At 39.3% G+C, this 23,243-nt stretch overlaps 3 protein-coding genes across 3 annotated transcripts; 1 reads left to right on the top strand and 2 right to left on the bottom strand.

Annotated features, from left to right (window-relative positions):
- Nucleotides 1-11,528: 11,528 nt before the first annotated feature.
- LOC126689906 (uncharacterized) lies at nucleotides 11,529-12,152 on the bottom strand. Its single transcript, XM_050385069.1, has one exon. The coding sequence runs from the start codon at nucleotides 12,150-12,152 to the stop codon at nucleotides 11,529-11,531; it is 624 nt and encodes a 207-aa protein (XP_050241026.1).
- A 2,498-nt stretch (nucleotides 12,153-14,650) lies between these two features.
- On the top strand, nucleotides 14,651-16,537 carry LOC126732972 (cysteine desulfurase, mitochondrial). Its single transcript, XM_050436068.1, has one exon. It carries the CDS (start codon nucleotides 14,797-14,799, stop codon nucleotides 16,165-16,167), a length of 1,371 nt encoding a protein of 456 aa, XP_050292025.1. The 5' UTR covers nucleotides 14,651-14,796; the 3' UTR covers nucleotides 16,168-16,537.
- Nucleotides 16,538-21,065: 4,528 nt separating this feature from the next.
- LOC126689905 (non-functional pseudokinase ZRK2-like) lies at nucleotides 21,066-21,624 on the bottom strand. The gene is made up of 2 exons (XM_050385067.1): nucleotides 21,276-21,624; nucleotides 21,066-21,208 (listed from the first exon to the last, which is right to left on the bottom strand). Exons 1-2 carry the CDS (start codon nucleotides 21,622-21,624, stop codon nucleotides 21,066-21,068), a joined length of 492 nt encoding a protein of 163 aa, XP_050241024.1.
- Nucleotides 21,625-23,243: the final 1,619 nt, after the last annotated feature.

Genomic DNA, 23,243 nt, shown 5'->3' with positions numbered 1-23,243 from the left:
AAAGTGATTAAAACAACGTCTTTAGGTTTAAAAGAAGCATCTTTTTTCTATTAAAAAAAAAAAAAGCATCTTTCAAAATTTTAAAAATAAATAAAAAAGAAACAGTGAATCTGTAAACCTTTATTATTAATTTTTTATTTTTAGTCACTTAACTCGTTCAATTTTTCATTAAAAAAAAGGGTAAAATACAAAATTGTTTAAGTTTGGGCTAATACTGTTAGATATCAAGACTTTTCATTTTTTTTTTCTCATTTTTTTTTTTAAAAAATATCTAATTTATTTCCTAATCACAAACAATATTTAACATTGTTTGAAAATTTAGGATCCATAAAGTTTTCTGTTTTCTTCTAGTAATTTCTGTTAATTATATTAGGACATTTATTTGCGTGAATGAGTGTTTAAATAGCAATGATAAGTAAATAGTTAATGGAGATAAATGAAAGAATCAAGAAAAATTGTAGAATTGTCTAACAGTGTTAAGTTTTATGCTAAAAAATTACTAAACCCTGCATAATTCTTCAATTTTGGACTTATTTGAATAAGTTGTATGTAAAAGTGTGTTTTAAGATGGTACATTTTATAAAAGCAATTTTTAAGGATCTATTTGGTTGAAGGAGTGAAAAAATAGAAAAATAGAAAATTGGTAAGAGGATAGAAAAGTAGAAGGATATAAAAGATTTAATTTTCCCTCGTGAGTGTTTGATTAAAGGGGCAGAAAAGTGAAAAGATGGAAAAGTCTTTCGTTTGGTTAAAGAAAAAAGTGAGAGGATAAAAAATGTAATTTATATAAATTGATTTTTATGCCCTTATTACATAATATGTAAAAAAAAAAATTATATTTGTACTCATTAAATAATATAAAAATTAACACATTATACATATAAATTTATATTATTTTTCTTTGTTACCAAACAACATCCACTTCTTTATAATCATTTAATAAGAAAACTACAACTTATTTAAAATAAGAAACACCTTAAAATCTCAATCTCATTTTCTTAAATTTAACCATTTATTTGCATTAGGAACATGATTTTTTGCATTCTATGACTACTCAGGTTCTTAATTAAAACAAAAATGAAGAATAAAAATAAAAATAAAAACTTGTTGGAGCTCAATAAAAAATAGTATACAATAGAACTAGAAATAAAATAAAAGGCTGGTGGGTCTCACAACCTCACCCATATTATTTTCACTATAATTCCTTACCCTTCTCTCTCATGAAATCATCTCTCAGATTCCTCTCCCTTATCTTTTTTTTTCTTTGTGACTTTCCTCTTTTAGATGCATTTCCAAAAAAAGAGAACACATGATCTCAGGTGCTCACCGCAGTCCAAAGTATTTCCGTTTTCTTCTCTCTTTTTATATATATTTTTTAAATTTATGAAAAGGCATTTTCATTTTCAACCAATGACACTTCAATCAAGTAATTTTTTTTATATATAATTATTTCTATGTTGAATAATAGGTGAGATGAAGTTATTGTTGAGAGAAGAAAGAAAGACTAGGCAAATTTTTTTGAGTTAGATGCAAGTGGCTGAGAGAAGAAGGGTAGAAAAATTTAGCAAAATTTGTAAAAAAAGTATGATTTCAACGGTTGAGAGTATCTCTAACAGCTTCTCTAAATTTTTGTACTATTTGAAAAGTGAATAGTTGCATTTACCTTTTACCTACTTACTTTTTCAAATACACATTTCAACAAACTTTCTATCATTTCTCTATCTCATTTAAATATTATTGTAGGGACACGTTTTGCAGCCCAAGTCCAAGATGTATGGGATCTTGGACCAGTGAACCCAATACAATAAATTTGTAGAGAGTGGGTCAAACAGCTAGGTTTTAGTGCGTGGATAACAGTTAATATGGTGTTCATGACAATCAAGTAGAGATAAACTGAATTTGTCAAAGAAGGTTGGTTATCGGCACAATCCGAGGAGCTTTTTCTAGTATGTGTTGAGTGGTAGTGGTTCCTAGAGTCCTCTAGATTGCCTCCCATCTCCTCATTTTATACTAGCTTCCCTCCTGTAGATTTTGATTCATAATGCTGATACTTGTCCCATCAACCCCTGCTCCAAAGTCGTTGGGAGTGGTTGTAAAGGCAGAAAAGCATGGCTCTGTTAGGTACAGAGCACTTAATGCAATAATAACAGCTTTCCCTTAAATATTTTCATTCCTTCTGTTGTCCTTTTCTGTCTTAGTACTTATCATATTCCATGGAATGACCTGGAGTGTCACTCTCAGTGGTAGGCCGTTCCCTTTGTCCTCGCCAGGTATGGCCGAGGAGGGGTTCTTCCTCAGACTGGGCCCTTGGCCTAACGTATATATTAGTATGGGCTCCCTAGTCTGTTACCCCCACAATTATTTTTCATTTTTTCTTTAATCTTCATTTATTCTTTTTTTAATATTTCTTTATGCATTCTCAATTACTATATTTTTCTAATTTCCAATAACTATATTTTAAAATCCCCCAATGGAAACACTTTAAAATTTTTCAACAATCATACTTTCCAATGGTTTTTTTTAATGATCATATTTTTCATGCTTGCATTATTTTTCATTTATCAAATCTATATTAGTCTTGAAATTTATCAAATCTATGTGATTTGGAATGAATTTATGCATTAAATTTTTCACAACTTTTTTTAAGATTATTATTATTGTTATTTAATAATTAAATAACTTATAATTAATTAATTAATTAATTATCTCTTTCTATTTTTTTCTCAAAAAAAAACCTATCTAATATTAAATACCATATCACACCATTACATACCAAAAAAAAAAAAAAAAAACCAAGGGATTAACTCAATTTTTTTTCAACCTACTAATTTTAAAGACCACACACATTTTTACATCCAATTGATTACTCAACTTCAACTCATGGTTTTAAAACCCGAACCGTTCAATGAACTGGAAGAGGGAAAGGTTCAAGGTTTTTGAGGTTGGTCGAGATCGAACCGATGTTGAACTGTGATGACGTCATAATTAATTTAATAATTATTTAAAATATAAATAAATATAGTAAATTAATATAATTAGAAAAATGAACTAAAATAGTCCGATCTAATTTTCAAATGTCTTTTTTATATCATAGCTTTCATTAGGCAAATAAGAAATATTAAATTTTAAGCAAATATATATTTTTTTTTTTGATAAAACTCAATATTGCACTCTTTTAATCTTTTTATGAGAACTTACATGTGTGTTTGGATGCTACTTATTTTGCTAAAAATTGAAAACTAAAAATTGAATATATATATATATATATATTTCGGTTACTGTTCACATGAACAGTACACTGTTCATTTGCCGTGATGTACTGTTCATGTCCCATGAATAGTGCACCAAGCATTGGTAAAAGAAAAAAAAAGAAGCCAAACGCAGACACTGGGCTCCAAAACGCAAGACAAATGCACCTTATGTCTAAATTATCTCAAGTTATGCTCAAGCCCATTTGACTATTCAATAAATTGTTTTATACCAAAGCCCATTTGAATATTCAACTATTTATGAAAATTTTTAAAATAAAAAATAAACAAAAGTTAGAGGAGTGGCCAGATAAAACATTAAGAAATTGATTAAATAAAGAACAAAGCCAAATAAAGTTTTGAAAGGAATGGTTGACACTTGACATCATGTATTTAGTTAAATTTTAAAAATAAAAAATAAACAAAAGGTAGAAGAGTGCCAGACAAACCATTAAAAAATGGATTAAACCTAATAAAATTTTAAAAAGAGTGGTTGACAGCATGAATGTAGTGGGTGACAGATGCAAGTTGTCAATCACCTTCAAAGAGCCCAGAAGATTCTAGAGTTCAGAGGAAAAAAGCAGGAGGAAGAAAATTGCAGAAACAACAAACGAAACTCTGAGAAAGAGAAAATGCAAAAAAGTAGTCGACAAAAACGTGGAGAGACAAGGTGAGCGAGACTAAAAAGAAGAATAAGAACAATAGTTGATGAAGTGCAGATTCGTTAGTTGTTGTGAGTGCGTCCAGATGGAGCGAAGTATTTGTCTGTGTCACCATGAAAATGGTAGAATAGCTCCCTTAAGGTGGTCATTGGTGTGGTGTTTGTCATAATGTCTCCGATGCCAAAGTCAGTATAAGAAAGTTTTTTGGAAATAATAAAGTATCAGATTAACTAGTAATGCTTTTTAGTGTGTCTATGTACCTTGTATTGGTGTTGTGAAGGCTTTATATATGTTTCCACAGCCCCTAGCTGTTGTGGTTGTTAATGTGGCTTTAGTGTCTCTCTTGGAAACGCCTCATGCTCAGTAATGTGTGCCTTAATGAGGCATCCAATGATCTGTACAGCTAGTCTTGTAACCGCTCGGAACATTATTGGCTGCATTGAATGGCTTCATTACTTTCGTTAGTGATATGGACATGTGGTTAGCTCGTCTCAAAAGACAGCCTCGTCGATCTCGATGGGATCGTTTAGGGAGGTTAAGTTTGTCAATCCCATCAGCTACCCCCGGATTCTGGGGTCGTCGTGACGTGTCATGACGATCATAGAAGATAAAAGGTCCTTAGGTTGTACATGACTCTTGGGATTTCGCTCTGCATTAAATACGTAGTGGCGACGCCACACGTGTTGTGGCCACATGGCACGTTCTAATCAGTGGAATTAATGCTCCACTTTGTATGACTCTTGGGTTTCCCACTGAATTTCAGTTTTTTGAGCCTTGGTTTTTAAACTTCTCCTCTTCTCACTTTCCCTTTTACTCTTCCCAAACTCCCAATCATTGCTCTGAGTATTTTCTTCTCCAACCTTTCTCTGTAACTCTTCTCCGAGCTGGTGCGTGGCGTGGTTGAGCTTCCTATCTTTCCCTTTTTGAGGTACACTTTTCTCCCTCTTTCTTGCTACTTTTCTTTTTGGTTGTGACAAACTTCTGATTTTTCCTTCTTTTTTTTTTTTTTTTTTTTTTTTTTTTGTTTTGGTTTTTGGGGTTTTTAGGATTCAGCCTTTTCACTCAATTTTCTGGTTTTCCATGGTTAGTAGCTCTGAGGTTAGGATAGCCTGCCCCTCGATTTCTTTCCTTTTTGCGCGTTTAGGGGGTTCTTTAGGTGTTTTCCCACACTTGGAGAATTTTGTCTTTAAGGGTAGTAGTTTGAGTGTTGCATTGGTTGATTTGCTACCTTTGCTTCGTTAGTCAATTGACTGGTTTGAGAATTTGGTGAGGGAGCGAGAGAGAATGTCTGAGGTGAGGTCAAGTGAGTTAGAAACTGGGTTATCGTCCAGTGATAAACCCGTGGAGGGGGATATCGCCGTCTCTGTCCCTCGTGAGGTTAGGGCTTTCCATGCCTTTGAGGAGGCATGCGGTTTAGACGATGAGACACTTTCTAGGTTTAAGGATAGATTTTAGTTCCCAGATAGGGTTAGGGTTCTTCTACCTCGTGAGGAGGAATGGGCTTGCCACTTCTTCCCTAGGGAGGTATGCTTTTACGAGGCTGCCTTCCTGTGTGGGCTTAGACTCCCCGTCCACCCCTTTATTATGGAGCTGTTAAATCATTTTGGTATTGCTCCTGGGCAACTTATGCCCAATTCGTGGAGGATAGTGGTCAGTTGTATGGGGATATGGCTGGCTGCTACGGACAAAGATATGATCAGAGTGGACGAGCTTGTCTACCTGTACCGTTTAAAGGAGTCTAAAGAGCATGGGTATTATGAGTTGTTGCCATAGGAAAGGAGAACTAGGATCGTCCGGGACCTTCCCTCGTCCTTCAGATACTGGAAGTCAAGATTCTTTTTTGTGTCTGAGGACGACTGGGAGACTCCCTCTAACGAGGTTTGGGGTGATCTCCCAGGGTTGCTCCGTCGATGGGGTACCCTAAACTTAGGTGCGTCATTATTTCTCCTAGCTCCTTAATTTTCATCGTGATCATTTCATCGTCACTAACTCCCTTGCCCACTGTCTTGTGCAGTTAAGAGACGGCCCAAGCTTAAAAGTAGGTACAAGGGACGTGTTGAGAAGGCGATTGAGTACGCGAGGACGATCAAGGACTTCAACGACTTGGTGGACCCGTGAACTCTTGCTTTTTATTGCCTTGGTCCAGAACCGTTTGCCTTCGTCCTGTGTAACCTTGAGATTGAGGAGAAAAAGAGTAAGTGTTAATCTCGTCAATGTTGATTTTCTTGCACATATACTTTTTCTCACAAGTGTTTTTCTTCGACAGGAATGACGACGAAATTTAACCAAAGTATGTAAGCCCGAATGAAGGCCAAGAAGAACAAGCCCCTTTCCAATCTTAGGGTCAAAAATGTGAAGGTGACAGATAAGAGTGCCTTCGTCACTCCTACTACCCCTGCTACTCTTGGTGTTGAGACGGCAAGGATAGCCTCCCCAGCTACCTCAGTTGAAAAAATCATTCCTCAACGAAAGAGGTAGTGGGTTAGTGATAAGGGGAAGGAAAAGGCTGACTCTCGTCCGTCCAACGTCTAGGACAATGCTGGGGTCGTGATGACCAGAGCGTAGGAGACTTTTTCTGCTGAGGAGATGAAGGTGTTCTCGGGTTCGTCTCCAAGTGAGCTTATGGGTCGTCATCTCCACAAGCTTGTCTAGGTAATGCCCTTGTGCAAATTCATTTCCTCTCCCCCTTTTTTTTTTTTTTAGGTGTTAGGGGAGAGCCTCCACCTTACCTCAGAGTATCTAACTCAGGAGGCTAAGGTCAAGTCTGTAGCATCACAGGTGGCGACATTGGAGGTGGAGAACTCGAAGTTGAAGAAAAATTTGATAGCTGTCATGGACAAGGTTAACACTGCCAAGGAAAAGGTCAAGACCTTGAGTGACGATCTCAGAGTTGAACAACAGCTAACTTTGGAAAAGGACGAGCAACTCCTAGCTGCCAAGGAGAAGGTCAAGACCATAGCTGCTAAGGTCGTGGAGGCTTTCTATCAGATTGAAGAGTACAATACTGTGCTCTTCAGCTTGTACTTCAAACGGTTTGAGCTCCTGAGGTGATACTTCATCAAGCACCCTTCTGGAGTGGATCTGGAAAACCTTGACCTCGAGGAGGTAAATAAGGAGATGGATGCTAACGAGGCCTCCCATTCCACAGCCCCTGAAGGTGATGTGCCTGAGAGTGCTCTTCCTCCTCTAGTTGATGATGCAGCCACAAACACCTGAACCTGTCACTTGTTTCACTCTTCCCTTTTCTTTTCTTTTCTTTCTTTTTTTTTTTTTTTTTTTTTTTTTGGTGTAAGTGCCTAGTGTGTTTTTGGGCCTTTTTAATTATTTTAAGAACAATATTCCAATTTGAGAACAATCTTACCTCGCGTTTAGGGGCTTATAAATACAATGCTGGTTGCCCGTTGTCTTTAGACTTTTACCTCTGTTTGTAATTTTATACTTACTAGTTTGCATTCTTGATTCTACTTGCTTTGTTTCTTTGGTTGTTCCTTCTTTGTCAGTAATGTGTATCGTTGTTGCCTAGTCAAACTTTTCGTTGGAATATTGTCTCGGTGATAGCTTATATCCGTCTTAGGTAGAATCTTGGTTACTTGGCTTTTTTTTTTTTTTTGACTTACACCCATTTAAGGGATTTTGTCATTTTCATGACTTCGTCAATAACTTACATCCGTCAAGGCAGAATTTTGTTACTTAGATAATTTTTCGACTTACATCCATTTAAGGGATCCTATCATTTTTATGGCTTCGTTAGTAACTTATATTCGTCAAGGCGGAATCTTGTTACTTAGCCAATTTTTTATGACTTACACCCATTTAAGGGATCTTGTCATTTTTATGACTTAGTTAGTAACTTACATTCGTCAAGGCGGAATCTTGTTACTTAGCCAATTTTTTATGACTTATACCCATTTAAGGGATCTTGTCATTTTTATGGTTTCGTAAATAATTTACATTCGTTAAGGCAGAATCTTGTTACTTAGCCAATTTTTTATGACTTACACCCATTTAAGGGATCTTGTCATTTTTATGGTTTCATCAGTAACTTACATTTGTCAAAGCGGAATCTTGTTACTTAACCCATTTTATGTTTGTTCGCATTAAAACATTGGCTGAATAGTTCTTTTATTACTTTCAAGAATGAGTACAATCATCTGTTACATCTATTGGTGGTACTTTTTCAAGTGCTCAATATTCCATGGTCGTGGAAGTCTCTATCCATCTATGTTCTTCGGGTGATAACTGCCTTGTCGGGAGTAATGGATGACCCGGTAAGGTCCTTCCCATGTGGGGCTGAGTTTTCCTTGGGCAGAGTTTTTGGTTGCTGGGGTGACTTTGCACAGGACGAGGTTCCCTATGTCGAGTCACCTGAGCTTCACCCTCTTGTTGTAGTACTCGGCCATCTTCTGCTAGTATTTCGTCATCTTGTTAGAAGCTTTCTCTCTAACCTTGTCTAGATAGACTAGGTTGATTCGTAGCTGATCGTCGTTACTCTCCTCATGGAACATCTCTCGCCTGAGACTGGTTATTCCCACCTCGACCAAGATTACCACCTCGGTGCCATAAGTGAGTCTGGAGGGGGTTTCTCTTGTTGGGGTTCTTGTCGTAGTCCTGTAAGCCCACAAGACATTGGGCAATTCTTCTAGCTAGGCCCTCTTTGCGTTGTCCAACCTGGCTTTGATAATCTTAATTAGCATTCGGTTAGTCACCTTCATCTGTCCGTTTGCCTGTGGATGTCCCGGGGATGAGAACTGGTTTTTGATCCCTAGGTTTGAACAGAAGTCCCTGAAGCTTTGGCGGTCAAACTACCACCCGTTATCTGATATGATCGTCCGTGGGATCTCAAACTTGCAAATTATGTTCTACCACACGAAGCTCTGGATTCTTGCTTCGGTGATGGTTGCTAGAGCCTCTACTTCGACCCATTTTGTGAAGTAGTTAATAGAGACTAGTAGGAACTTTACCTGTCCTTTACCTTGGGGCAGCGGGCCGACGGTGTCGATTTCCTATTGTGTAAATGGCTAAGGGGAGGCTATTGTCGTCAGTCTTTCGGTTGGAAGGCATTGGACATTCCTAAACCTTTGGCACTTGTCACACCTCTTGATGAGTTCCATTGCGTCCACCTTCATGGTAGGCCAGAAGTAACCTATTCTGAAAACCTTACTTACTAAGGATCTAGGGCCTACATGGTCGTCGCAAACCCCTTCAAGGATCTCTTCCAAGATATACTTGGCTTCATCTTCGTCAACGCATTTCAAGTAGGGCATGGAGAAGCCTCTCTTGTACAGGGTGTCATTTAGGATCGTGAATCTGGCTGCTCTTTTCTTGACCTTCTTGGCCTCCTCAACGTCCTATGGGAGACGTCCGTCTTGAAGGAAGGATATGATCGATGTCATCCAACTATTTGTGCTCTAGATTGCAAATGTAGGGACTTCTTCGATGTTGGGGTGTTTCTGGATTTTCATGTCTAAGCCCATACTCGTGGATCTTTCTTCTAACGATGCCAGTTTCACAATTTCATCTGCTATCATGTTCTGCCTTCTTGGGCTCTGCTCAAACTCCACCCTATCGAACCCTTGTGTTAAGTGCTTCGTCAGCCTGAGGTATTTTTGCACTCTTTCCTCCTTCGCTTCATATTCCTCCTTTATTTGCCCTATTACCAGTCTCGAATTGCTCTAGAGGAGTCGGTTTTTAACTCCTAATGCTTTCCCGACTCTTAGTCCCGTTAGTATTCCTTTGTATTCGGCCTTATTATTAGTGGCTAGGAATTTTAGTTAAACTTCGTATTTAAGCGTTTCTCCGTCTGGGGTGGTGATAACGACCCCTACTCCCCCCCTCTTCTGGGCTGACGAACCATCGGTCTGTATCGTCCACCTTTCTGTCTCGTTCGTGGGGCTATCTTTGTCTGTAAGGGTGAACTCGGCGATGAAGTCTGCTAGAGCCTGTGCCTTAATGGCTGTCTTGGGGTGATACTCGATGTCGAACTGGCTAAGCTCGATTGCCCATTGGACCATTCTCCTAACTACCTCAGGTTTGTTCATGGACTTCATGATGGGTTAGTTCGTCATTACCAAGATAGGGTTCACCTGAAAGTACGGCCGTAGCTTGTGCGAAGCTACTATTAGTGCAAATGCAATCTTTTTGATCTTGGGATACCTGGCTTCTACTCCTTGGAAAGCCTGACTGACATAGTAAACTAGGAGTTGTTTCTTGTCCTCTTCTTGAATCAGGGCTGCACTCACGGCTGTAGCTGATACTGCTAGATACAAATATAGATTTTCTTCTTCCTTGGACGGACTTAGGAGGGGTGGATTGCTCAGGTAGTACTTGAGTTCTTGAAACGCTGCCTCGCATTCGTCAATCCAGGCAAAAGCTTGCTTCAGTGTCTTGAAGAAGGGTAAGCATTTGTCCGTTGCTTTAGAGACAAACTTGTTAAGTGCTGTTATCCTTCTTATGAGCTTCTGGACTTCTTTGACGGTCTTGGGCGATGCCATATCGAGTATGGCTCGTACCTTCTTTGGGTTTGCTTCTATCCCCCTTTGGGACACCATGAATCCCAGGAACTTCCCCGAGGCTACTTCAAAGACACACTTGCTGGGGTCAACTTCATTTAGTACTGTTTGAGTGTGGCAAATGTTTCCTTGAGGTCGTCTAGATGGGCAGGCTCCTCCTTGCTCTTGACGAGCATGTCATCCACTTACACTTCCATATTTCTCCCGATCTGCTTGCTGAATATTTTGTTCACTAACCTCTAGTAGGTTGCTCTTGCATTTTTTAGTCTGAAGGGCATTACCTTATATCAATAGAGCCCCTGACTCGTGATGAAAGCGGTTTTCTCCTAGTCCTTTTCAGCCATTTTTATCTTGTTGTACCTTGAGAAAGCATCTGTGAACGTTAGTAACCTATGCTCGGCTGTAGAATCCACCGGCTGGTCTATCCTTAGCAGAGAAAAACTATCTTTTGGGCAAGCTTTGTTTAGGTCCGTGAAGTCCACACACATTCTCCATTTCCCATTCGTTTTCTTCATTAGGACGATGTTAGCGAGCTAGTCTGGATAGTAAACCTCCCGAATAAAGCTTGTTGATAACAATTAGTTAACCTCGTTCGTAACTGCTTGGTTCCGTTTTGGAGCAAAGACTCGTCATTTTTGCTGGATGGGCTTCATTTTCAGGTCCACACTTAGCTTATGTTGGATGACTTTTAGGGATATACCCGACATGTCCTCATGACTCCATGCAAAGATATCTAGATTCTCTTTAAGGAATTGGACGAGTCTTGTCCTCATCTCGGGACTTAGTGTCGTCCCTATTCTGGTCGTCTTTGTTGTCTTGCCTTTAACCAACTCCACTGTCTCTAGGACTTCCACTTTATCTTCCTCCTTCTCCTTTATCATCCATGTATGGTTTTCTTTAGCAGCTAACACGGCCTGGTAGCATTTCCTAGCCAGGACTTGGTCTCCTTTTACCTCGCCAACACCGTTCTCCGTTAGGAATTTTACCTTCAGGTAATAGGTGGATGTGGCTAATTTCCAACGGTTGAGTGTGGGCCTCCCGATAATCACATTGTAAGAGGAGGGGCAATCTACCACCAAGAAGTCTAACTAACGGGTTAACTGCTTTGGTTAAGTCCCTACTGTTACCATCAATGTCACTATTCCCTTAGGGTATACCCTATCTCCGTTGAAGTTGACGAGAAGGGAGTCAAATGGGCGTAGCCTTCTCGGATCTAGCTTTAACTGCTGGAAAGTAGACAGGTAGATGATGTCTGCGAAGCTGCCATTGTCCATGAGGATTCTTCTGGTATTGAATACTTCTATTATGAGCATTATGACTAGGGGGTCGTCATGAGGCTGCTTCATTCCTCTAGCATCTTCTTCTGAGAAAGTCATGTCTCGGTTTGTCCGTCTTTGCTTAAATGGGGGCATTTTGTGGATGCTATTTACCTGTCTTTGGCATGCCTTCCTGAGGGACTTGAACGACCCATTTGTGGAAGGGCCGCCTGTGATCGTCTTTATCTCCCCGATCACACTTGGTGGATGTTGGGATGTGTGATCCTCGTCTTTGGGCGAAGGTTCGTGCTGGTTCTTGTTGTCGTCCTTGAATCTACTGGATTCCCCTTTTTTCACATATTTCTGCAGTTTCCCCTTTCGTATAAGTTCCTCTATCTGCTCCTTTAGGTCCCTGCAATCCTCGGTATTATGGTCGTGATCCTTGTGGAACCAGCAGTACTTCTTTTTGTCACACATGTGGGGTGATGAATGTAATGACCTTGGTCATTCGAGGTAATGTTCATCCTTGATCTGCGCTAAAATTTTGTCAACAGGCATAACTAATGGAGTGAACCTTGCCATTCGTGGAGTTTTTTCGTCTTTCCTTTTACTCCCATCACTAGTCTGACGATCTGGGCGCTCTCTTTTTCGTCCTTTACGATCGTCCTCCTTCCTTCCCTTGTCTCCTGTCTTCTCCACGTCATTTATGGCAGCTAGTGCATCCTCAACATTCATGTACTTCTATGCTTTTAAGAGCATCTCTGCCATTGTCTTAGGAGGATTCTTCGCAAATGAAACCACGAACTCTTTGGATTTCAATCCAGCTTTAAAGGTCGTCAACTGTACCTTGTCGTCAGCTTCGTCTACCTCTAGAGTTTCTTGAGTGAAGCGTTTCACGTACGACCTCTGGGTCTCTTTCTTCCTTTCCCTGATGGTGAGCAGGTAGTCTACTGGTCTCTTCAGGTGTTGTCCTCTGATGAAGTGGCGTAGAAAGGCGTTACTCAACTACTCGAAGCTGTCGATGGACAATATTGGTAACTTTGTGAACCACTCCCTTGCAGCTCTTTTGAGAGTGGTGGGGAAAGAACAACATAGTATCTCGTCAAGAGGTTGTTAAAGGCCTAGTATCGTCTTGAAGGTGTTGAGGTGGTCCTGGAGGTCCTTAAATTCGTCAAACGGCTCAAGCTGAGGCAACCGAAATTTCGATGACACTGGGCATTCCAAGACCGTCATAGTGAAGGGCGAGTCTGTTGCCTTGACCATTCTATCCAGGCTTTGGTTCGTTTTCTCCTTAGTAGCGTTCCTTATCTCGTCCATCTCATTCCTCATCTTTTGAAGAAGATCTGAGTTTTGTTCATTCGGAGTAGTAGGTCCTCGACGGTCACTTCTTCTATGGCTATCTCCCTCATCCTCCTGGTTGGCTCTAGACCGATTCTCCTCTTGTTGAAACCGTAGCCTCATTTCTTGATTATGTCTGGTGAGCTCTTCGACGGTGGCCGCAAGAGCCTAGACTTGTTGAGCTAAGGCTGCTGAATCCTAGTTGGACTCCATCTAAATGTAGAAGTTGATTGGAAACTACGCTTTCGAATCCTAGTTCCCCACAAACAGCACCAAATTGATGAAGTGCAGATTCGTCAGTTGTTGTGAGTGTGTCCAGATGGAGCTGAGTATTCGTTTGTGTCACCATGAAAATTGTAGGATAGCTCCTTTAAGGTGGTCATTGGTGTGGTGCTTGCCACAATGTCTCTGATGCCAAAATCAGTATAAGAAAGCTTTCTGGAAATAACAAAGTATCAGAATAATTAGTAATGCTTTTTGGTGTGTCTATGTACCTTGTATTGGTGTTGTGAGAATTTAATATATGTTTCCACAGCCCCTAGCCATTGTGGTTATTAATGTGGCTTTAATGTCTCTCTTGGTAATGCCTCATGCTCAGTAATGTGTGCCTTAATGAGGCATCCAACGGTCTGTACAGGTGGTCTTGTAACTGCTCGGGACATTATTGGCTGCATTGAATGGCTTCGTTACTTTCATCAGTGATATGGACATGTGGTTAGCTCGTCTCAGAAGACGGCCTCATCGGTCTCGATGGGATCATTCAGAGAGGTTGAGTTCGTCAGTCCCATCAATAGTGGTGTGATCTCAATGTCTGAGGTTGAAGCTTCATCAATGGTTGAGCTTGTAAGTACCCAAAAAAAAAAAAAAAAAAAACTCTGATTCAACTAGACCTGCGAGAACCGTGACAACCGTCCACGGTTTTCAAACCTGTGAGGTTGAACTGCGGTTCGCACAGTTTACTGAGTTTTTCATATATGCTGGTTTTTTAGGATAAAAAAACCGTTTTAATGAATGGTTTCCGATTAACTTGATTGAACTGTACGGTCTGGTCCAGGTTTTAAAATCATGCTTCAACCGTTCTTTTTATATATATAAAAAAAATCAACCGTTTTTTTTTTGGTGAGACACGTTATTCTATTTACTTCACGATTCCACATTTATCACATTAGAGAAAAGAGAAAAGAGAAAATAGAAGACAGAGAGGGAGAAAGAATGCAGCATAGAGAGAGAGGAAGAAGGCCGGTGGAGAGCAAGAGTCGCTGAAAGGACAAAGCCAGCGGAGATCACCAAGAAGCAGTGCCTCGTCCGCCTCCCCATTGCCAAACTGGGTTAGATACGCTTGACTCTTCTTTGTTCTAATTCAACTTTGCTGTTATAATAAGAAATAGATTTTGTTTTGTGTTTTGATGATGTGAGACGTTTGATGACTTGATTCAGCTTCAAATGACCAAAATCTGCCTTTTCAGCTCAAGTTTGATTGGGGGTATTTGTGGTAAATCGCAATTTTAAAAATTAAGGCACTCATGGCTCTAGTTCTGCCACGTGTCAGAATCGAGTCGGTGACCACTTTCCAGCCCTAATCCTAATTCCAATCCTTCCGTGACACCATTCACGTCCTGTTTACTCTCTCATCCCTTTCCTCTTCTTCCTCTTCCTCCAAAAAAAAAAAAAAAAAAAAAAACTACTAATAATAAAATATCTATCTGAGAGACTCAAAACTCCAAACCCCTTTATCACACCACCAAGCAACAACACATTAAAAAATAAAAATCCAAATTTCACCATGGCCTCCAAGCTTCTCGCTTCCACTCTCCGCCAAACCCTATTATCAAAATTCACCACTACTAACCACGTCCGCCCCCTCTCCACCGCCGCCGCCGCCGCCGTAGCCGCCGATTACCACGAGGACACTGAAGGAATTACAATGAAAGGAGTCAAAATCTCTGGAAGACCACTTTACCTGGACGTACAAGCCACGTCACCGGTGGACCCGCGTGTCCTCGACGCTATGCTGCCTTTCTATATCTCTCGCTACGGCAACCCTCATTCCCGGACCCACCTCTTCGGCTGGGAATCCGAAAACGCCGTCGAAGCCGCTCGCTCCCAAGTCGCTTCTCTCATCGGCGCTTCCCCTAAGGAAATTATCTTCACCTCCGGCGCCACCGAGTCCAACAATATCTCAGTCAAGGGAGTCTTGCACTTCTACAAGGACAAGAAGCGCCACGTCATCACCACGCAGACCGAGCACAAGTGCGTCCTCGATTCCTGCCGTCACCTCCAGCAGGAAGGCTTCGAAGTCACCTACTTGCCGGTGAAATCCGACGGACTAATCGATTTGGATCAGCTCCGATCCGCTATTCGGCCCGATACGGGGCTTGTTTCGGTTATGGCTGTTAATAACGAGATTGGAGTGATTCAACCGATGGAGGAAATCGGTCAAATTTGCAAGGAATTCAATGTTCCGTTCCATACAGACGCTGCCCAAGCGTTGGGGAAGATTCCGGTCGATGTGGAGAAGTGGAATGTGAGCTTGATGTCGTTGAGTGGCCATAAAATCTACGGTCCCAAAGGAGTGGGGGCTTTGTACTTGAGAAGAAGGCCGAGGATTCGCGTTGAGCCGCAGATGAACGGTGGTGGTCAAGAGAGAGGGCTTCGGAGTGGGACTGTGCCGACTCCACTCGTTGTGGGAATGGGGGCTGCGTGTGAGTTGGCTAAGATGGAAATGCAATATGACGAAAAGCGAATTAAGTCGTTGCAAGAGCGATTGCTGAATGGTGTTAGGGAAAAGTTAGATGGGGTTGTGGTGAATGGGAGTGAGGAGAGGAGGTATGCTGGGAATTTGAATCTTTCGTTTGCGTATGTCGAAGGGGAGAGCTTGTTGATGGGGTTGAAGGAGGTGGCAGTGTCGAGTGGTAGTGCGTGCACTAGTGCCAGCTTGGAGCCTTCCTATGTGTTGAGGGCATTGGGTGTTGATGAGGATATGGCTCACACGTCGATTCGGTTTGGGATTGGGAGGTTTACTACTGAGGCTGAGATTGACAGGGCGGTTGAGCTCACAGTGCATCAGGTGGAGAAGTTGAGGGAAATGAGTCCCCTTTATGAGATGGTGAAAGAAGGGATTAACATTAAGGATATTCAGTGGTCACAACACTGATGGGATTTATGTGCTAGTGCTGGAATGGTATATTTGGATAAGCAAAAGAGTCTGGGTTGCATTTGCAGGTTATATGTAAAATGGAGATGGGCATGTAAGTTGGAGCTGCTCAACTAGGTGGAGAATTCATGGGGTTTGTCCAGGTTTTGTTTTCGTACTACTTGTATAATGTAGATGCCTTGAAAAATAACTCTTATAATTAAGTTTTGGAAATAGATGCTATCTATGGTATCTGCCTTGTATTGATGTAGACTTCTATGAGTTCTCTTGGTCTGGAAATGGGCAGATTTGATAATGATGAGAAAAACTGGGGGATGCTTTTTTTTATTTTTATTTTATTTTCAGTAATAATGTAGTATTTGTTTTGTTACCTCATTGGCCTTCTCAGTGTTTTCTGCAAAACTACTTGCGAGTTACTTGTGATATATGTGTGGTTAAGGATTATTTTGAATTATCTTGAATAGTTGTTTGCCACTTCATTTAATGATTGACTTGTTGTACTAGCGTTGATTAGTGGACTATAATTTCAAAATGTTAGGTCTAATGAAAGTTTATGTTATGTTGGATCACTCATCAAGTGAATGAAGATATCTGAATGTGTTTGCAGGCGTATGCTTATAACAAAAGTGTGTCTATATGTACACATGTTTGGGCATGCTTTTTAAAAAGGTTTTCTTTGTATTTCTTTCTGTTTTTTTGGTTAGAACTAACACCATAGTATTTTTGAGGATGCTGGACAATAGATGTTTGTAGTTCAGGAATTTTTTCCTTATGTGGTCTCAATTGTATAGAAATTTTAGTTTGCATATGGTTTTGATACCATCTTTGTTGTAACTACTTCTATGGCAGTTTTAGTTACTGGGTGCCTAGTGACGGATTTATTTTATTTTATTTTTTTATATAAAAAAATGGAAAGGTGATTTTAATCTGTTTATGCAGCATTATAAATGCCATATCATGTTTATAGTATCATTTGGTAGTTTCGCTACGCCACAATGAAAGGCAGGGTGCAAAAGGTATGCCATCATGACCTGTGTTAGAGTAGGGATTAGTCTTAATTCAAATGGGTCAACAATGCATTGCATTAAAAAATTGTTAACTAAATCCTTGCTAGTTAGTTTAGTTATTCTGTTGTTTTTGCAGCACACTGCCTGTGTTCTTTTTTCCATTGTGTTGTTCTCATTTCTTTTCAATGAACTTAATCGCTTATAAAAAAAAATTAAAAAAAAAATCTATGAATGCTGAGCATGGTTGTTTGGGATGCTGAGATGATGTTAGCAATTGTCTTCAAGTTCTAATCATTTGCAATTTTTGTTGTTGAAAAATTTGAGCTTGCAATCTATATGATATTGAGTATCTTAATAAATTAATGGTGTTAGAAATTTGGGGGCCAGTTACTTATCAAATAATAATAATAGAGGAGTAATTTGTCCTGATTGATTAAAAGAGTAATGGTTGTTAGGGAATTATTTTAACTGTGTGGCAGGGTCTTCAATATTTTTAAGGCTTTATTGTTGTTTGAATGAGAAACAAACTTTTTGTGGGCCCCTATATCTGCTGCCCAATGCTTGTTTATTCAGAGTCGATTATGTAGTACTATGTTGTGATGACTGTTTTCTAAGGCCTTTGAATGGAAAAACTTTTATGCAGCACAAGAAATTGTTTTTGTTCATGTTGTTTTATTCCTATCTATTGAAACAGCATTTACCATATAAGCATCGTGCTTCCCTCTTCCTGTGAGAGGAAGGAGAACATGTTATCACTGCTTTCTCAATTGCCCTTCACGCTTGGGGTTTTGAATTATTATTGAGATGCAAACCACAGATGCTAAGTTTGTATTGATTTGTGGCTACATTTCCAGGAAAGTAGAAACCTAGCTTGTATGCAGACTCCAGCCTCTTTTTGCTTTTCAACATTAAAGTTGCAGATATTATTTGAATTTTGGTTGTCTACTGTGATTATGTGTCTCGTATATAGAAGCTTGGAATACTCGTGTTGCTTTTAGTTTGATTGCAATTAACACTGTGAAATTGAAGCACCTTGAGACAAGTTTGAAGATTAATTCCATGACGATTCAAATTACTGGGTGCTGAGTGATTGTTACGATTTTAGGTGATTCTAATTTATTTATGCAGCCTTAACAATGTCATATCTTGTTTATCATATCGTTTTCGAAGTTTTGCAAATTGCAACTCTACAATGAAAGGCAGGGTGCAAAAGGTATGTCCTCATACATGGCCCTGTATTAGAGTAGGGATTAGTCTTAATTCAAACAGTTCAACAATACCTTAGCATTAAAAGATTTTTAACTACAGAGTGTAGGTTCTTTGGAGCAGAATTCTGTTGTACTTGTGTAAGTTTGGTACTTATATCCAATAGGGGCGCTGTAGATAAAGAAAAAACAATGCTATGAATGCTGGGCATGGTTGTCTCGGATGCTAAGATGATGTTAGAAATTGTATCACCTTCAAGTTCAAATTACTTGCAATTTTGGTTGTTGACAAACTTAAGCTTGCAAACTATGATATTGAGTATCTTAATAAATTAACGGGGTTAGAAATTTGGGGGCCAGTCTTTTATAGGAGTAATTTATCCTGATTGATTAAATGAGTAATGGCTATTTGGGAATTTTTCTTAAACCTGTGGCAGGGTCATCAAAATTTTTAAGGCTATTTTGTTATTTGAATGAGAACCAAACCTTTTGTGGGCTCCAATATCTGCTGCCTAATGCTTCTTTCTTCAGAGTCAATTATGTAGTACTATGTTGTGATGACTGTTTTCTAAGGCCTTTAAATGCCTTAATTTTTATGTAGCAAGAGAAATTGCTTTTGTTGATGTTGTCTATTCCCATCTATTGAAACAGCATTGACCATATGTGCATTGTGCTTCCCTGTTTTTGTGAGAGGAAGGAGAACATGTAATTACTATTTTCTCAGTTGCCCTTTACATTTGGAGTTTTGAATTATTATTGAGGTGCAAACCACAGATGCTAACTTTGTGTTGACTTGTGGCTACATTTCAGGCCAGGAAATTAGAAACTTAGTTTGTACAGACTCAAGCCTTGTGTTTGTGTGATATTGTGGCTATGTTTCAGGCCTGGAAAGTGGAAACCTAGCTTGTATGTACCTTATCTTGCTTTTCAACCTTAAAGTTGCAGTCTTGCAGGTAATTTTTGAATTTAGGTTGCTTGGGAAACTCACATTTCTTTTGTTTGATTGCAATTTACTTTGTGAAATAATCTTGAAGCACCTTCAAGTTTTGAATGTGAAGAACTTCAAATACATTCACGTAGAAAATGGTTCACTGCACTAGTTAAGAAATAAAAGCTTTAAGTGCTCATTTTGACTTAAATATCACAAAATTCCAATTATGACCTATTAATTTCTCAGTTTGTTTACAGATATGAGATTGCTATCATTCCTATCTTCATCATTATTGGCTGAAGATGCTAATGCAGACTGTAACACTGACACCTTTATTTATGCAACCTTTAAGAACTACTTCTACGATCATGCTTAAGTACCACCCCATTATTCTTGCACCATCAGTAATAACTGCAATCTGTGCACTATCATACCTGCTCTACTTTCGTAATACCCTCAACCCCCTTTGCTTTCCCTTTTATTTCTCGTTTCAAAATATTTGGGCTTTGCATGACTTTGGAGGTCTGACCTAATTAGAGTTGTGTCAAATCTTTTTTTTATTTTTTGATTAGTAACATATTTTATTACAGGAGCTAAGAGTAGTGTGAAATCTTGTGGGCATGCAAGCTTTTCTATTATATATATATATATATATATATTGGTTTTGGTTTTAGTTTTAGTATTAGTTATCGATCTCGATTAGCTAACATGGTATTTATAGAACCACTTAGTTTTATGAAATATTCACTCTATTGTGCTTCCTTTGAGTGATACTATATTATTTTCTTAAGCTTCCTCGTGTGTACATTCCATCAAATTGCCTTCTTATATACATATAGTTAAGGGTAAATGAAAAGGATCTCATGGTTGTGACACAGATTCTTCCTGTTTCAACAGTTTATTCATCCTTACATTTGTTATCATGGACCATTTGAACAGATTGAACCTCGGGCCCTAGGATCCATATAGTCAGTCCTGTGTAAGCCCTATAGTACTGCTCCATGATTCATTGCTAATTATACTCCAGCAAATGCTGCAAACCCCACTTTATGAGAAAAAGGTTCAACTTAGGGTGGAAAGAACATTCTAGGAAATGTGCTTGTAGAACTTCACGTTAAATCTCAGTTATGGTATATTTCTTTGGTAAAGTATCATACAAATTGATTGCGCATATGAAGTCTTTTCTAGTATTCATGTTGGCAGGAATGAAACTCACCTATGAAGAATATATTATCTTGAATAGAAGTGAGCGTTATATATGTCTATCGTCTAATATTCTTTGTAGATTCTACTTCAATGGGTCAGCTTTTAAATTTATATATGAGTGGACAAAAAGCAGTCTAGAATTTGATTCCTATATGTAAATTCTGGTAGAATCTCTTCAAATTGATTAATGACAGATGATTAGTTCCTTTTTCGGGTGGGGGGGCGGGGGGGGGAAGAGTTGCTTTTGCATGCAGGGATGAGAAAAAAGAAATCAAAGCCACTTATACATTATTCAATGCATTTTTTGTTCACACCTTTCATCTAGATCGTTGAATTTGAATTAATAGTTAACCATACAAATGAGAGGTATGTGAAATATGCAAAGACGGTGTGCAAATCAGACTAATCAAAATAAATACAAAACTTTTATTGCCATCATGAACTTTATTAAATCATGTCATCATTTTAAAGAATTAAGATTAGATTTTCTGCGTTCCCATAAATTTCACCGACTTGAATGATACATTTGGCCTATTTGGGGGAGAATAATCATGGGATGAATCTCTCAATGTTTCTGAGTTCTTTTGTAACGTCAATCATATTTGGCCTTATCTCTGGATCTTGTTCTCTGCATATGAGGGCAAGCTGTAACACAGCTTGTACTTGTTGCTCCACACCAGCTCCTCCTCCTCCTGCCAGGATTGCTGGTTTCACAGTCTCATTTATAGCAAGGTTTTTTATGTTCTACTAAATCCGCACCTTCATCTTTGGCTGCTTGTGCTAGATGACCTAACCTCCTTCCAGTTAAAAGCTCTAATAGAAATGATCCGAAGCTGTAGGCGTCAACTATCTCCATTACATAGAATGTGCTAAAATAGTTGGGGCATATGAACTCAGCAGTCCCACCCAGGTAGTCAACTACTGCATGAGTTCCACCTTTGGGGATGGATATGGATGGTGAAAATTCGGTTAGTTTGGCAACATTGTTCTGGTCTAAAAAGATGTTTTCCAGTTGTTTGTTCCTGTGGATGATGGGTCTTGAGAACGCAGTGTGGAGATAGGAATTGCATGAGCAATTTCCCTTACAATCTTTAACTTGCTCTGCCATGTCATGGGCTCATGTTGTTGTTCACCATCATGACCAGAGACATAAAGTCGATCACCAAGCATTCCATTCGCAGCAGATTCATAAACTAAAGTCGATCACCAACATCCTATTACACTTTTGGTCCCTAACATTTGTCCTATATGTCAAAATTGTCCTCAATGTCGCTAATGGTGATATTTTGATATCCTTAACATTTTAGTTTTCTTTTAGTTAGCTGAAAGACTCTTAATTTTTTGTTTTTAGTAATGAATAGTGGCAGTGGCAGCCCTAATAAGTATTTTGAGTTGAGAGTTGTCTCAGGTCATACTTGCATTTTAAGCTCTTCTTGTTGAACTAATTGTGCACGCCATTAGAGAAGAAGCACCCCTGACTTCTCTAGGCTCACGTTTTTTCCAGAACAAGCACGATAAGTGTTTATACAGGAGATCAGTTTGGTCAAACTCTACCTTTTTTGCTCCCCAAAAGAGTAATTCATTATTAGCATAAACTATATAGCACGTGAGCTGCTTATGTTTTGGTTTTAGCACTATAAAAGTCTAATTTAATTTTTTGGAATTCTACCCCCCTCCAAGACCGCGTTGCTTTCACTATTTGATCTCCCAGAATCTCCTAGTAGTGCTTATAAAAGGTGTGTGTGTGTTTGTGTGTGTTGGGGGGGGGGGGGGGGGGGGGGGGTGGTGGTGGTTGTGTTAGGGGGTTGTTGGGGGGAGAGTACATTCCATCAACTTCAAGGGTTTTAAGGGATTGCATCTCAAAAAGAGCTATTCTAATCTCTTCCGGAGTTGGCAGCTTCCATAGACCTTCATTTTCTTCCTCAGTGATGCAAGGTGAAATTAGCTAGGTTGTTCAAGTCTTCATAAATAACTAGATTGACCGATCGATACAACTCTTTAAAACTCTTCTTAGAGTACATTTCTTTTCTTTCGCTTATCCAACTTCCTTTCCCTAGATTGATTTGGGAGAAATATTTTCTTCTTTTTATTATTAAGGTGGAGGAGTGGAAAAACCTAGTATTAATGTCTCCTCCTTGAAGCCATAAGTCCCTTGACTTCTTCTTCCATACTGCTTCCTCTCTAGACAACCACTCTTCCAGCTCTAGGAAGAGACCAGCTTCTAATTCTAGATTCTACTTTCTTTGTTCTTTGTGTCTCTGCCTTGGACTTCCTCAATTTGCTTCTCTATTTTCCTTAGTCCTACTCCTGCACCTTCCAAAATGACTCTTGTTCCACTTTCAAAGCTCTGCCCTTGTATTCTGAATTTTCTTGACCTATTTAAAACATTCAGACCCCAGATCCCTTATTCCTCCCAAGTTTCATCCACCACATAGTAGCTGGATTTATCCCTTGTCCAGCAAGCTTCAAAACGAAAGGGTCTTGGCTCTTCTGATTTCTATAGCAATCCAACAAATTGGCCCTTGATGTAAAACTTCACCTAGGACAAAGGGAGGAGGAAAACAAATTCAAGAGAGAGGCTAAATCCAACAGAAAGGACTAAAAGCCATATAACGTAGGCAAATTATGGTAAAATATCACCAACAAAATGAGAAAACACCAACGGTACATCGCATCCAACTACAGAAATGCAGCACAGAAATATCTATCAAATGTTTAGTACTTCTG

This window comes from Quercus robur, chromosome 6, assembly GCF_932294415.1.
Source record: "Quercus robur chromosome 6, dhQueRobu3.1, whole genome shotgun sequence".
Classification (NCBI taxonomy): Eukaryota; Viridiplantae; Streptophyta; class Magnoliopsida; order Fagales; family Fagaceae; genus Quercus; species Quercus robur.
Note: the sequence above shows the minus strand (reverse complement) of the source record. Positions and strands in the feature narration are given on the sequence as shown.